The sequence below is a fragment of the Liolophura sinensis genome, chromosome 1, assembly GCF_032854445.1.
Source record: "Liolophura sinensis isolate JHLJ2023 chromosome 1, CUHK_Ljap_v2, whole genome shotgun sequence".
NCBI lineage: Eukaryota > Metazoa > Mollusca > Polyplacophora > Chitonida > Chitonidae > Liolophura > Liolophura sinensis.
In genome coordinates, this window is record NC_088295.1 from 58,539,267 (window position 1) to 58,555,638 (window position 16,372).

Below are 16,372 nucleotides of genomic sequence, written 5' to 3' on the forward strand. Positions count from 1 at the left end.
TGACTGACTCTCATCAGAGCTGGAGTTTGAAGGTCCATGGTTTCATATATTTACTTGTTTTGTCCCATAACAGAAAAGATACTGGATTCGCCTAAGCACCATCCGGTAATTAAGCTGGTTAAACAGGGGCGTTCTAAAGTTTAACACGCTTAATCTCTTCAGTGCCACATACTCGGAATGAACACATTCTTTACAAAAGCTTTAACTGGTTTGTTAAAAACTGTGCGGTTCGAAATATAAATTAAACAACTGTGACATTACATGAAAAACTAAGTATGTCAAGAACGAAGTCAAAGGACATCCAATATTTATAACAAAACACTTTCTTTTATTTGATGCAAATATTATTTAAAGGGAGTTCAATATTTAATTGAATATTTAATTGAGTCGGTTTAATATTATTGTCAATAAATGGGAATATAATTATTAATATACGCTGTATGTACAGGTAAGCTACCTTTTATCTGTAACTTTCACCGCCATTTTCGACTCGACTCGACTCGTTTGCATTGGGCATCGACAAAACAAGTGAGATAAAGTCTTTGCATGAGTGGAATAAAACAAGTTGTACACCATTAAAAAAACAACTAACATGTTTAGGTTTAATCTTTCTTTTAAAAATGAAAAGAGTGCAACTAATAGCCACAACCACGAGGAATAAAAAATGTTTGGAACATCGGCCGAATCTAACTTTGCAACGTATTAGGTGGCATATGTTGGCTCATATATACTGTGTTCACCCGCTGTTCAATTTTGTGTCGCCTTCTGATCTATATTGTTCGGAGACAAAAGGTCATATAAAGTCAGAATTACTCCAGGATTAAAATAAACCTGCTTCTGCTGCACTCAACTAGTTGTTTTACACCTTCAAAACATGAATTCAGAAACAGCAAAGAAACATTTGGAAGCAGAAAACATCGCTAACTGATCTCCCAGCTAACAAAGATTCTATTCAACGAGTGTGAAGTTCGTGCAACGTAAACACAAAAAATTGTGAGGTTTTTTTTGCCCGGAACAAGTGTTCATTTCACATCACAGTGGCATTCTCGTAAACTCCCGTGTCAGAACGTCTTGTCGACGACACATTCTCAGACAGATCTTCGTAATGTGGACCTAGTGATTATAAGTGGAAACGCAAATGTTAGTCGCCAAAGAAAAAAGGGAAGATAAGACTTCGTATTCTGTATTTATAGCCACAGTATATTAAAGGTCGTAACTGCGAGAAAATGAAACATTTGGGAATCCAGCCATATAAAGTATATTTTAAAACATAATTCCTACGTAAAATTTCGACTTTGTTGTTCTTCATTTCTCCACAGGTGGTTGCTATTCCAGTAGTTACTATGAGCCGTTTAAGTGTGGGGACTAATGTATAGAACATCTCACACTGTTTAGCTTTCGCGTAGCATGTAATGCATACCTGGTCTTGGCGTGTTGTCCAGGTCTTCATACTCACCTACAAAAGGCCACAACATAACACTTATCTCACTGTGTCCACGACTGATTACAGTGTCAGCCTGCTTCATAATCAGCTACAAAATTTCCTGTACAATTTTTACATAACTATGGTTTCCTCGATTTAAAGTTCTTCCTACCGGTAATTGACATCCAGGATCAACTGTATTTCCGATATTTTTGTCATTAGTCATAATATTTTGGGAGATAAAATCCACATTAGAATAGTGAGTACTGCACCTGGTAAATGTCGACATATAGAAGAAAATCTATATCACTTATCCACTGTTCAACTTCAAAAGATAACATTATGTTAAGATAACACTTCACAATAGACACTCTGAATAAAGTACCGCTATCGTTATTTAATAATATTTATGTAAACATATTCAAGGTCAGACAGAATGGGGTATTTGACTACTGTTCTTTTGCAATGAATGAGTACAACGTTAAAAGTTTGTCCACTCTACGTCAGAGCAAATGCGGGAATGAACAAAAGGAAGCCTTGGCCCAGCTTACTTTCCATGGGAAAGATTTCCCATTACCTGAAAAATTCCTACCGTTCCTAAAGCTGTATGAAGTAATAAGCTCTGCCAAGGACACAAAATACAGAGATAAAAACACGTCACTTTACCTAGTGGTGGAGGCTCAGGCATTTCGATGTCTTCACCAACGCTTTGAAGACTGCAACATAAATAGTAAAGAGAGCGCAGACAGTTCATTAGCTCAGTTTTAACTTAAAGATCTTGTTCATGAAAGCGATCTTAGTTCTGTCGCATTCTTCGTCATCTTCATTTTTATTCATTGTACACGCTGTTACGGTATTGAAAACGGCAACAGAAAACAGACTCAGTGACTCAATATTACAATGTAAACAATGCTTTATATATAAAATGAGACGTACAGTTTTACAGACAGTTCAACAACAACAACAACAACAACATACACATCAGTATTACCGGTCTTTACAAGTTTCCAGTTCACCTTTGCATCCCAAGGAATGTATTCCAGGAAATCCAACGTAAAGACCATGGGATAAACACACAATTCACACAAGTCACAAATTGTCCTAGACAGGTACTTCGCCAGATTAGCGAACACGAACACAGTACACAGGTTACACAGAACTGGAACAGTCAAGCCTTTGAATGACGTCACACCCGCAGAGCACAACACAGGGTATATACAGGCATGGAGGTATAATCCACTTTAGAACAGTTTCCCCCAGAAACTCACAAACGAGCCGTTCAGAGACGTGGAGTAATGTCACCGTGTGGCAGAATGAACGTCCTTTACAAAACTGAAAACTTCAGTTTAGAGTCCTTGACGACCTTGTCGGTCAGGTGAGGTCAGCGTGTTAAACAAATTACACAGTCAACACTGTATAATCATAATAAAGATCCGAACACCAATAAACGTGACTTCCGCAGAAATTCACATAAACCAGACATCAGTACTACTGTGGTACACAAACGGTGCCGGCATAAAAATCTGTCCTCCCAAATGAAACTGGCATCACCAGCTCATATAAACATAATGGACTCGATACGAGAGCGTCTCACACTCTCCTGGCTCCCAGTGGATGCAGCAAAAATACCTCCACTCTGCACAGAAAACACGGCTTATATACGTGCCAGGTGGATTCAACTATTCTTAGACACAGAATTAACAGCCAATGAACATCCAGTTAAATAAACAGAGCATTGAACAAGGTGCTTTCGGCCAGGTCCGCACTGTACATATATAACAGGGCCTGTTATGCTTATAACATATAACACAAAGGTCCGCAGACTAACAGTACATGAAGACGTTAAATAGTCATACATAACAACGCACACGTGCACTGTGCTTAACACGAGCATTGTGCTTGTACTGTGCTTGACGCATGCACTGTGCTTGTACTGTACTTGACACGTGCACTGTGCTTGTACTGTACTTGACACACGCACTGTGCTTGTACTGTGCTTCACATGTGCACTGTGCACTTATACTGTGCTTGTGCTGTGCTTGACATAATCACAAGCACAGTTGAATGCAGGTGTGTGCAGAGTAGTTGCCCCTAAACAACACACTCCTAGCTACCTCATACACGTGTCTTAGTTAGATTTTATTAACTGAATTCATTGCACAGAAGAGTTATTTATGTGTTTACATTTACTTTCTTTTCTGAGTATCCTTTTGTCACACTTACCTTACATCGTGTTCTCCATTCCCTTTATCAGACGACCGCAGTTCTGAAACAAATGCAAGAACTATTGAATTACAATAATCAATAAAACGTAAACATTAGTATTGCAATGCTAAATTCCCGAATATATATAACAAAACAAATCAACACTTCGCCACGGCTAATCTGCGTTTCACCTGTAGGGTCACAGACTGGAATCCAGCCACCGCTGGTTTCGTCGTGGTGTTAAGTTCTAGTGACTATCTCTGTTCTGTCAAAGGGCATAAGTATCCCAAGTCCCGGCACGGCTTCCTTTCAATTCAATTCAAATAGCTTTATTCACTCAAACCACCTGCGGTGGCACAAGAGGTCTCGTACATGTTTTCAAACAGGTACGTCGACTAGCCAAGTGTGGAATACCCTAATATTTGCACACTGGAATAACCTGGATATATACATACACACATAAATACATATATGTATTATATACACCATACAAATATAGACAGTTACAAATATTCTTAAGATTGCCTAAATATATGTTACAATCTATAGTCCTGCGACAAATATACAATCAAATATCTCCTTAATATGCAGTAATTACGCATATGTTTTTTCCTTAAACAATTTGCCTAATGACATTAAACTTTTTCCATTTTGGCTGTTTGAACAACATCCATGAATAACACTTGCCTGAATGCTTGTTATATTTATTCGTACTTTTTTCGAGAGCTAGTCAGTTTCGAACAGATAAATACATAGTGCTATTCGTTGTTGCAATATGGACACGCTCCATTTCACTATGCCAACACCACGCCATCTGCCAGCTTTCACCGGTAGGCGGCGATTAGAGGTTCTTATTCGGATAAGCGTTCAGAGTAACTGTTTTGGTAAATTCATTGAGAGGTATGGTTGTAACTCAAACTCGTGATTAAATACATCATAAGAATAGCCTGTGTGAGACATTTTCTTTTCCGCATTGTATATTTGCTAGAATTCATCTTCAAATCTCAACTTCAGAACACTACCACAGCACTTTTTGTTATTCTGACTGGCACTATTCCACGAAAAAAGAAGTCCGTTGGTTCCTAAGATAGATTTGATATATTTTAGCCAGCGAGTTCAAGTGAGATCACCGAAATGAATACTAGTATAGCTTAGCAGAGTAGAAGACAGTATACTTGCTTTTCGCTGTACAAAATTTAGTCAGAAGGATACAAATCTCACCGAGACTGAAATGCTAAGCGGGAAAATACAAAGTTTGCCAAACATCATGTAACTAGGCGTAGACTGCTTTAGTTTGAGCAATCGGTTTAAAAACTGAACCTGAAGTTTTTCCAGCTCAGCTATACCCTCAAAACCTCACAGTTCTGCAGAGTAGAATATAACTGGTTTGACAACATCATTGTACAATTCTGCTTCGCAGTTTATAGGTAGTTCCAATGCATATATCTGTTGTGGAACACTAAGATTATTAGCTTGGTTCTTGACATACTTAATAGCTGACATAAATTTGCAACTATTTTTCAGTACTGCGTAAAACCCCACATAACCCCAGAATAATAAATAAAGATGAGGCTTTCGCTTTATTTTAATATTTTTAAAACAGAAATGACAATTGAGAAAATGAGAAAAGCTCTCATTCGCTGGAGACTTATTATGACACTGACTGTGACTGGTAAGGTCGCTAACCTTTTTGCCATATTAATCGTCCTCTACGCAGAAGACAGCACGTCACCATGATAACCGCGAGAGTGACGAGAGCGATACCAGCCACAAACCCCACACCTAACATGGTGGCTTTACTGAGGCCCGCCTCAGATGTTTGTGAATCTGAAAAATTTAAGGCATATGTTGACATAGAGGTTTTTATTCCCAGGTGAAATTATATGTGTCGGACTGGGTAGTTAATTGATAGTTCATGAAACGAAGGCATACTTTTAAATCGAAAGACTACAAGTCCTGCAAACTACATTGTGTTAAAGAGTTACATGCAAAGTTTAAATCACAGAATAAGACGGAATTTTTAGTTACGCGTTTATTAAGAGTTATATAGTTTAATGGCGCGCACTTTTCAGTCAAATTTACTGGCATTGTTGGCTCCAGTGCATTTTCCGGTAGACAAACATCCTTTATCTGACAGTAAATTTACAACCAATTTCGCAGTAAAAAGCAAGATAAATGAAAAAAAATGTTGAGCAAATTTACGTAATTCGACCTATGTTGTAAACATACAGCTAGTACCTCTATACTTGTGATTGTACCGTAATTTTAAATATCTTTTTCATTTGATTTTGTAAAATATTAGCACTGCCTTTCTCTATCGTAAAAATGCAACAAAATATATATACTTATATCTTACACAATATACCGTAATGCTATAACAATAGCTGTACTCAGTCTGTATAACTCACTGTGGACAGTACAGTTGGCTGTAGCGTACTCCATCAAGACAATGTCGGAGACAGGCCGAAGTCGGAACTGGTAGAACACTCCAGGCTCAAGATCCCTCAAGGTTTTCCGCACAAGTTTTATCCTGCCCGGGTTTCTGACGAGTTCTTCCTTCCAATGACCCTCTGTTCCTTTGTACTCCAGCTGGTAGTATTCCACCAGAGAGTCGTCAATCCCAGACGCCCAGACCAAGGTAGCCTGGCTGTTGGAGCAAGATTTTGTATCCATTTCACTAGGAATATACTGACCATCTAAAAAGGATTATATATGCACAAAAATTATACAAGAAGGATGTATTAGTGAGTACTGGATTCAATACTGCTGAATGCCAACGATTTGTCAGCATATGTAAAAATCCTGTATAAACGATTCCAGTACGAAATAGAGCTTACGGATGCAGGGCAATACATCTTTAGACTGCACATGAAGCATTTCGGGATACACATTTCCAAATGTGTTATTTTTAGAGTAAATAATGATAATTTGAAAGCGTTAATTCACCAAACGCAGTTTTGGAGTTACGTCATTATTACAGAAGATTGACGTCCCAGTGCAAAATGACGTCATCGCTTTGTCTTTCAAAATGGTATTTTTTTATGTTTAGATAAAACCACCTTCAGACTATCATTACTTTTATGAATTTACAACCTACCCAAGAACATAATATGGAAGATAAATCTAATGCTGTTTAGTTTTCTGATATTTTATATAATACTTGATGTTCAAATTGGCAGATTGACCCTGCCTTTCCATAAAGCGACAACGTGAGGTTTCAACAATTTTTTTGAATATTTTTGAATTTTTTCATTTTGTCGTCGTAACCTACCATCACGAATCGAGCGCATTGATTACATTATGGAGGCATACATTTTACCTATCACTGTGACAGACACTTCCATATGAAATGAGCCCACACTATTCCTAGCCTCGATCTGATATATCCCGGACAGTGACTTATCCGCCTGACCAAACTCAATGGTGGCTACAGTGACGTCACGCTGGTTTGGACCCCGGTAGTTGGTAATGGAAGCGTCGTCAATTTGCCGACCATCTTTAACCCACAAGACAGACACCTCAAGTTTGGAAATGACGTCACAGGAGATCTTCACCAGCTGACCCTCGAACACGGTCACGTGACTTGCGTTACACAATATTTGTGGTGCATCTAACAAGTAAAATAATAGGTGATCTGGATGAAGGAAATAAATTAAAACTGATTGGGTCAATTGGCTGTATTTAGTACGACAGACTAACAACTGGGTCAGATAAAATACATAAACAATAACAAAAAGCAAACAGAGTATCAGTTATAGTGAATCTTCAACACTATCAATCCATGACGTCGTTCTACATGCAGTATATATAACATGTAGCAGTAGTATACAGTGATAGTAAAACACTTAAACCGTTATATGAACTGATATTATCAATTCAAACAGGATATGTAAATAACCATAATTTTATAACAATCTGAACAGACACACATAAAATACAGTCAGACACGTATAATATACAAAATCATGGTTTTATACCATTAACTGCGTATTCATCTTGAATATTTAAAAAAAGGAACATGGGGAAAAAGGCAAAATAGGCCCAAAGTGTACGTAATTCGTCATGGATAAAGCAGGTACCAACCTTTACTTCAACTTTTATTAGTGATGATACAAGTAAAGATAACACTTAAAAAGGTCAGCAAAAAACAGTCCAAATTTGAAGTCAAAAGAACGTTAAAAGCGATATTGATCAGTAACTTGTTCTGGTGACGTAACGTTACAAGTTTTCATTCAGCATCGAGTAAATCGTTTGGGGGAAAAAACATAAAAAAACCGTTTACAAAAAGACAGAAATAGCCATATTTCCCATAAATGTACAAAACTGCATGAGACCCGAATACCAGCCACACACCAGTTTTTGTTTAATTTAGTGTAACGAACCATATCCTGAATACTGTACATAATTTTGTCGAAAAACGACAACGTACACTGAATCCAAACTGACGTGTAGGCTGACAGATTACCGGGCGGGGTGTAAACGTATAGCCTCCACGAACAAGAAAAGGATCGTAATCAAAAATACTAAGCTAATCTGACTGTTTTTCTTTTTTTTTGTTTTGTTTTACTTTTTTTCTTTCTTTCTTTCTTTCTTTTTTTTTCACAGGTAATAAAATGTTCCAATCTTACAATTGACGTTCATGGCTAGGTTGTGTGATACACGTTTATTTCGTCCAGGTCTCTGAGCCTCACACCTGATGACGTCACCATCCTGATATCGATCAACCCTCACTGTATACCGCTGTGTGGTCAGGTATCCGTGGTTGGGACTTCGCTGTGAGATCACTTCTGATACCTTTGCTGCTGCTATAGGACTGCTGTTGTTGTACCAGGAGAGAACGGCAGCGGGATTGGACTCACTAGTGTTACATATAAATGTCACTGTACTGTTCTCTGTGACGGTGACAGTGTTACCCGATTGTCCGGAACCTGCCCGGAGCTGAAGGCTGTCAGGTCCGACTTAAAACAAATAAACAATGCCATGTAAATAACCATAATAAATTATTTCGTGGAGGAATTTTTAGGAAAATTAGCTAAAAATTCTTGTGTCACCGTCTTATATATGAAAGACGTTGATATGACCTCATTGTACATACCCAATTATCAACAGGTTTCGATCCATTCTGATGAAAAATATCTATCTATTTATTTATTTATTTATTTGACTGGCGTTTTACGCCGTACTCAAGAATATATCATTTATGCCATGATGGTTGGTATCATAATGAGAGGTAACCGGGACGAGCAGGAAGAGAGTCCATGACAATCCGCAGGTGGCCGTCATAGCTTTCCATGTACGCCATATGAGAAAGCCACCACGAGTTGGACTTGATCTCACATCGACGGCAATGGTGAAAACGCCTGAGTCACTATGTTGCGCTAGCACGATAACAACTCGGCCATGAAGGACCTCATTTGAAAATAATGACCTCAAATTTTAAACATTAACCCGGAAAAGACAATCGATCTCACTTCCTGGTTTTGTTATTTTTCGGTGAATGAAAACATGTGTTTCACAGAACGAAGGCTATTATAGCACTCCACTTGTAATTTCCGTACAGCTTGGACTAATCTCTATCAGGAACAGATCAAGTCCTTCTTCTAAACCTTACAAAAAACATTAAATATTCTCCTCTTCTGCTCCGTCCATCTTGTCAACACCCCGTCCTGACTCCCCTGACATACACACGTCTTCTGGTTTAGGGACGGACTGACGGTTATGCTGATACTGATCTGCTGACTTCCATCGTTACCAGGGACTGTGTTTGTCTCACCACACTCCGATGACCATGTTAGTGCTGGTCGGGGATTCCCCTTTCCCACCTGACAAGTCAAGGCCAGTGTTTCTCCAGACTCCACGGCTGTGTTGTTAACATAACCTGTCAAGCGGACGCCATTTTGTGGAGGATCTGACAATAGAATAAATGTCCTTTACTGGAGCTATCGGAAATTGAACTTGGTTGAATCATCGGCCTCAATTAAACACGGGCCAAGTCATACCCAAAATGGTACTTGATACTGCCTCGCTTTTTGCTCAACATTGAGAGTTTAGAGCAAGTAAACAGGACTGGTTGGCCCGTTGTCAGTATAATGTGACAGGGTTGGGTGTCATGTCTGGTCTCGTTGGCATGATACTTCAGTGACGGCAGCACTTTGGCGACATGGACTCACCCTGCTACAAGAAGACACGGTATATTGAGACACACCAGATGACTCCTCGTCGTCATATGACTAGAAAATTGTTAAGTACAATAGAAAACTCAAAGCATATATACACACATACGCAAAGTGACCTCAAAAACACAACCACGCTCTAGTATGCCAAAACATACTTACACCTGTAGTTAAATTAAACATTTTATGCTTGAGTACAGGCAACTGTGGTTTTTGTGGGCGATTAGGGGCCCGGCGTACGACATTTTTTATCTTACAATTCTCGGTCACTATTACCGTACTATTGTCTTATATGTCTTACTTGCCAGTTACAAGATGTTCCATACCTCTAGGCTCTCTAGTTTGTCTTGTTAGTTCAGAGTTATTTTCCATGTAAAGCTGTTATAACTCATGGTGTTATGACAAAAGTTATGGAATTTATCATATTTTAAGGTATTACCTCACCTGTCCCGCATAACGAGACACTCTTTGTACTGCTCGGCACTGTGACAATATATGGTGATATAAAATTACGGCGAATGTACAGTATTCCTATCGACATTTCTCATGTTATTCCTTAATCATGTATTAGGGGACATATCCGTTTCTTATTTCTCGCCACCAGTAAATTACAAGGCTAATTACTCACAGTTCACATTGAGTGTGTAGACTAGTGAGCGCACAGGGGGATCCGTCACACTGTTGGAGGCGTTACAGTACAGCTCAGCTCCGTTCTCTTCGGCACTAGCTGTAAACGTGAATGTCCGAGCTGTGGTCTGTACCAAGCTGGAGTCCTGGTTACAGGCATTCGGGTCTAGCTCCTGGACATTACCGGAACTCCGTATATACCCTCTTATACAAGCCTGGGGTTTACTGGCCGAGGTATTACAGGTAAAGGTGATTGGGTCACCGGCTAACACTGCATCTGGAGGGTTCCTCAGAGTTACCCGAGTCACCATAACTACAAATACATGCATGTGGAAAGAATTATGTTCTAAAACCAACGTCAAAAAGGATATCCTGGAATACAGCCAATGTGATTATGAGTTGTTAACACAGCATTTGAACATTTCAACACATTCACGGTAGCCCAGGGAAATCTACAATAATGAACAATAAACAATCAGCCATGACATAACGTAGCATGCCGTCACATTTTCCCCAGTAATGTCCAGAGCAACATGTTCACTTTATCGTCTGTATTGGCGTATCTTTGTTACACTGTTCGACAATGTACGAGTCAATAAATCATTTGCTTTCAGTTTCAAAAGATTTTTATTTATTCATCAGCTATCAAGCACAACATGTGGGAAAACTTCTCGTAACATCGTTTTCAGACTATTTACTTCCACAATCCTTCAAATTGAATGGCACATGTATAAATGTTTAGCAGTTCGCATTATCAGACAATATTTTATCTTAGTTTGCAAAGTTCCCGAGCAGAGCCCTGTGCTCTTCTCATCATGTGAGTCGTGACGTCGCCCGAAAAGCGCCAAAAACGGTCAGCAATGACTGAAGCTCTGGCATTTATTCAAGAAAAGTTGTCCGTAGCGCTCTTCATTGTGATAACTTGGTTATATCAGCGTGTTGCGTGGGCATACGGCCTAACATTTCTTTGAAAAGATCCTAGAACATATCACTTCTAATTCTTTAGAACGTATAGCTAGGTGGAAATGCGATAAAGCAGATTAGATCGCATTTGAGATGTTCTGTGAGGCTGATATCACTCCAGAGACTCTCAAAGCAGCAGATGATCCTGTGTTGAAATTTAACGAGCTTGTATTACGAGCTGCTGATAGAACTATACCTAAGACCTCGACAAATCCCAAATCCAAAAGTAAACCCTGGTACGACAATGACTGTCGTAATTCCATAAAGGACCGTAAAAAGGCTAAACGCAGATTTAATCATTGTCCTACTGATAATAATTTAAACCAGGTTCGTAATTTTAGAGCTAAGGCTCCTCGATTACTCAAGTCCAAGAGACGATCTTGTTGGCGGAACTTTCTTTCGGGCATTACGTCAAAAACACCCATGCGTAAGGTCTGGAACATGGTTCAGAAACTTAAGGGCAAAAATAATAAAGCCAAAGTCCAGCATTTGAAAGATGGAGATAATATATTAACCTCTCCATCTGATATAGCCAATAAATTAGCTGAGACAATTTCCAAGAAATCTTCTTCTGAGAATTACACTAAAAAATGCCAATATATTAAAAACCAGAAGGAGAAAATTAAATTCCCTTTTTCTTCTAAGAATTTAGAAGATTATAATTGTCCTTTTAATATCGAGGAACTTAAGACTGCATTAAAAAAGGCCCACGATACTGCTTGTGGTCCTGATAATGTATATTATAAGTTTCTGAACCATTTACCACCTGAGCCACTGGAGACTCTCTTGGACTTGCTAAATGATATTTAGATAACTGGTAATTTTCCTCCGTCATGGAGGGAGGCGTGTATTATCCCGGTTCCCAAACTGGGTAAGGATCATACTGATCCAAATAATTACCGTCCCATAGCTCTTACCAGCTGTGTCTGTAAGACTATGGAACGGATGATTAATGATAGACTTGGTTGGTTTCTGGAAACCAACAAGTTACTTTCTAATATTCAATGCGGGTTTCGTCAAGGTAGATCCACTATGGATCACCTTGTTCGATTTGAAACCTTTATTCGCGATGGCTTCATCAGTAACGAACATGTGGTGTCCATATTTTTTGACCTTGAAAAGGCCTACGACACCACATGGAAATATGGTATTTTAAAAGACCTCGCGGATATGGGACTTAAAGGTCGATTACCTATATTTATATCTCAATTTTTATCTGATCGTCAGTTTAAGGTACGGGTGGGTTCCACTCTTTCTGACTCTTATGAGCAGGAAATGGGTGTACCCCAGGGCAGCATTCTATCACCAACTCTGTTTAGCATAAAAATAAATAGCCTGGCAAAAACATTAACATCGGGCACAGAGGGTTCTTTATATGTTGATGATTTCCTTATATGCTACCGAGCTAAGAATATGATTAATATCGAACGTCAGTTGCAGCTTTGTCTCAGTAAAGTCGAGAATTGGGCAACTGAAAACGGTTTTAGATTTTCAACGTCTAAGACCGCCGGTATGCATTTTTGTAGCAAACGGAAATTTCATCTTCATCCCGAGCTTAATTTTTGTGGAGAACAGGTTAAAATTGTTGGAGAAACAAAATTTTTAGGTATAATATTTGATAGTAAGCTATCTTTTATACCTCATATTAAAATGCTTAAAGCTAAATGTACAAAGGCTCTCGATATAATTAAGGTCGTGTCTAGCACCGACTGGGGTGCTGACCGATCAGTTTTACTTAATTTATATCGTTCTTTGGTGAGGTCTAAATTAGACTATGGATTCATTATTTACGGTTTCGCTAGAAAGTCGTATATTAAAATGTTCGATCCTGTTCATCATCAAGGTTTGAGGCTCAGCCTTGGTGCTTTTAGAGCCTCACCAGTAGAAAGTTTATACGTGGAGGCTAATGAACCTTCTTTATATAACCGACGTATTAAACTTAGCCTTCAATATGCTACAAAGCTTAAAGCTCATCCAACAAACCCTGCCTACGACTGTGTTTTCAATCCATTGTATGCAGACAAATATACTAAATGTCCTAACAAGACATCTTCGTTCGGTCTTCGTATACGGGACCATATTGTGGGAGCTAACATCAGGCTGGAAGATATAGCTCCGGTGTCTTTTCCGGAGTCTCCTCCATGGCTTCTCCCACAACCTAAACTAATATTTGATCTACGTAAATATAATAAATCGAATATAAATCCTCTTATAATTTAGCAAGGTTTTGCTGAAATTAAAGGTAATTATATGGATTATAAATGTATATATACTGACGGGTCGAAGGATAGGGACAGGGTTGCGACTGCAGCTGTCATGGAGCAGCGAGTCTCTTCCTTTCGTCTTCGATCCTCTTCTTCAATATTCTCTGCCGAGGCCAAAGGTATACTCCTGGCCTTATCATATGTTTCGTCTGGGCATGCCCAGAGGGCAAATGATATGCACTGACTCGTTGTCTTGCTTATTGGCAATACAGAATAATAAATTTAAAAATCCCTTGATCCTTCAAATTTTAGCTATACCTAGGAAACTAATTAGAAGAGGTAAAGATATTATATTCTGGATACCAAGTCATATTGGTATCCATGGAAACACAGTCGCAGACAGGGAAGCGAAAGCTGCCCTAAATAAACCCATATCTAAGATAAAAATCCCTTATACTGACATGAAGTCCAATATTCTTAAATATATTCCTTGCCTTTGGCAGGGTGAACGGAACTTGCAGGTCCCTAATAAACTGCATGCTATTCATCCGGTCATTGGCTACAATAATTATACTTGCGAAAAGTCTCGCAGAGACCAAGTAGTCTTAACAAGGTGTCGTGTTGGGCATTCTCGTCTAACCCACAATTTCATACTACATGGGAGCAGTGCTCCCGAGTGCGTTGGATGCAATGCCCAATATGGCATCAAACATATCTTGGTTGACTGTGTGGTCTTTGCCCACGTTCGGCAGAGATTCTACACGGTCGACTCTATATATGATTTGTTTGACAACATCGCTGGCGATGCTGTCATCAATTATTTGAAGGCCATTGGCCTTTATCTTAAGATGTAATTTATTAATATATAAATATTTATCGATAAAGTTATATATACATTTGTTGATATATTATTTTTAAAATATGAGGTTTTTCGAGTTTTAACTGTTTTTGGTTATTCTAATCTGGTTTTAAACACGTCCAAACACTTGTTTCCATTTTTGATGTTCTCACCACCATATCGGAAACCTCAACCGCCTCGTGTTTCGGCCTTGCTCTCGCCACGATATGGCTGAAATATTGCCGATGTGGCGTTAAACCATAATCATTCATTCATTCATTCTTTGAAAAGATTGATATTTTCACGAAACCGGAGTGCGCTTGGAAATATTTATCTTCGAGGCTGGTAAGGTACAATCAAATAAATAAATACCGGTAATAAATCTTTAAAACATTATGATAAACCACGGCACAATGCAGCACACATTTGCAATTTACCTTGAACATCCAGGGTAATGTCAATCTCCTGTCCTTTGTACTGACAAATCCATTTAACCTGGCCCGTGTCTTCTGTGACGTTCTGTATCGTCAGTGTGTAAACTTCTTCACCGTTGACGTGTTGACATCCCCCTGATAACCCTGCTGGTGATTCTGATGATACCGGTATTGACGGTGTACACTCACGAGCTAAGTATATATGGGATATGTTCTGATTATAGCTGTAATACCAGGACGTACTATTCCTGTCACCTGCCGGTCTGGTTATCCTACACTCCAGGGTAAATGGACGAGTGGCCACGACATCACCTGGTGTTGTGATTGACAGACCTGACACAGACAACCCTGGGACAAAGATTTAATGATGTTAGTCCTTACATAAAGTGATCAGTTTTGTTTGCACGTCAAGCAAGGTTTGGGACGGTGTCATGTAAGAAATGTCACGTGATGTTGTTCTATTTCTCGGCAGGCCTACAGTACAGTAAATATGAGTGGTTGGCGTACACAATATACACTTTTGTGCGTGTAATGGTTACTTGGCATATTTCAGTAGTTACCCTGTTTCAGCCTGTGTACATGATAAGGCAAGTTTGTGTACACCTGCACTTACCCTACCATGCACAGTTTTCATAGATTACGAGTTGTCAGTTTGTGCACATGTTATGGCCAGTCTGTATCTATTCTTCAATTCGAGTATCACCCTGTGCTTACTTTGCCACAGTTCTGTCAGTTTACGTGTTCTCACTTTGTTTCATGTTATGGTCCATCTGTGTACACGTTATGGTTAGTTTGTGAACAAGTTATGATCAGTCTTTGTACATGTTATGGTCAGTTTGTTTACGTAGACCTGTACTTACCATACCACAGGTACACGAGCACAGTCAACAAGGCCCTAACTGGATCTAGTGGACTAACTGACAACCCTGACATCTTGAGATTGAAGTCTGTGCCCCTGTTTGTCAAGAATATACTGTTGGGGAAATTCATACTATGTAGCCTACATGCCCGGGTCCACTGAAAAACCTGAAATGTTTGAGTCTTGTTATGGGTAAATGGCCTAGTTTGTGTCAGAGCTGCCCATTCATTTAAACTAGACGAACCTGATGTTCAGATCACAACTCTGAACAAAAAGGAAGTGAGATAGCCTACATTGACTACACGGACAACCCACAATGAATCTGTAGTCTATCTCTGCTCTATTAATGTCGTGAAATTAGTTGACATATCAAACAATGCTCACACATTAAGTCATGTGACAAAAGTCTATAGCTCTTAACATTGCAGAATTGAAAAATCAAAAAAATAATGTGACCTACCAACAAAGACCGTATTTTAACATAAATATACTTTAACAACTCTTTTAATCAAGTGAACTCTTATCTGACATACTGGAATTCAACTTGGCCTGATTAAACACATTTGTCTTTAGTGAAAACCAAGTTCCACGAGAGCCTAGATGATAACATTTAAGTATAAACGAGGATGCCCTATAGAGCTGAGCT

The 16,372-nt window shown here is 39.0% G+C and overlaps 2 protein-coding genes across 3 annotated transcripts in view; one reads left to right on the forward strand and one right to left on the reverse strand.

The window, feature by feature from the left end:
• LOC135462686 (nephrin-like) overlaps positions 1 to 16,372 on the forward strand; it is a 39,335-nt gene that overhangs the window by 13,249 nt on the left and 9,714 nt on the right. The gene's annotated exons all lie outside the window — the stretch shown is intronic.
• LOC135475324 (neural cell adhesion molecule 2-like) lies at positions 306 to 15,534 on the reverse strand. 2 transcript variants are annotated; one of them, XM_064755186.1, is made up of 11 exons: positions 14,871 to 15,534; positions 10,430 to 10,741; positions 9,240 to 9,536; positions 8,257 to 8,586; positions 6,948 to 7,238; positions 6,037 to 6,324; positions 5,315 to 5,455; positions 3,647 to 3,689; positions 2,090 to 2,139; positions 1,421 to 1,456; positions 306 to 1,113 (listed from the first exon to the last, which is right to left on the reverse strand). In XM_064755186.1, exons 2-11 carry the CDS (start codon positions 10,737 to 10,739, stop codon positions 1,028 to 1,030), a joined length of 1,872 nt encoding a protein of 623 aa, XP_064611256.1. In that variant the 5' UTR covers positions 10,740 to 10,741; positions 14,871 to 15,534; the 3' UTR covers positions 306 to 1,027. The 2 variants fall into 2 exon arrangements, with proteins under 2 accessions (XP_064611256.1, XP_064611248.1); XM_064755178.1 differs by lacking the exon at positions 14,871 to 15,534 and having other exon boundaries at positions 10,430 to 10,973.

Excerpts from the sequence above, each read along its gene's own strand:
- LOC135475324 (XM_064755178.1), bottom strand. The coding sequence starts at position 10,757 with ATGCATGTATTTGTAGTTATGGTGACTCGGGTAACTCTGAGGAACCCT. Across the intron at positions 9,537-10,429 it reads CTACACACTCAATGTGAACT|ATCCTCCACAAAATGGCGTC; the intron begins GTGAGTAATTAG and ends TTCTATTGTCAG. Across the intron at positions 1,457-2,089 it reads GCCTGAGCCTCCACCACTAG|GTGAGTATGAAGACCTGGAC; the intron begins GTAAAGTGACGT and ends GGCCTTTTGTAG.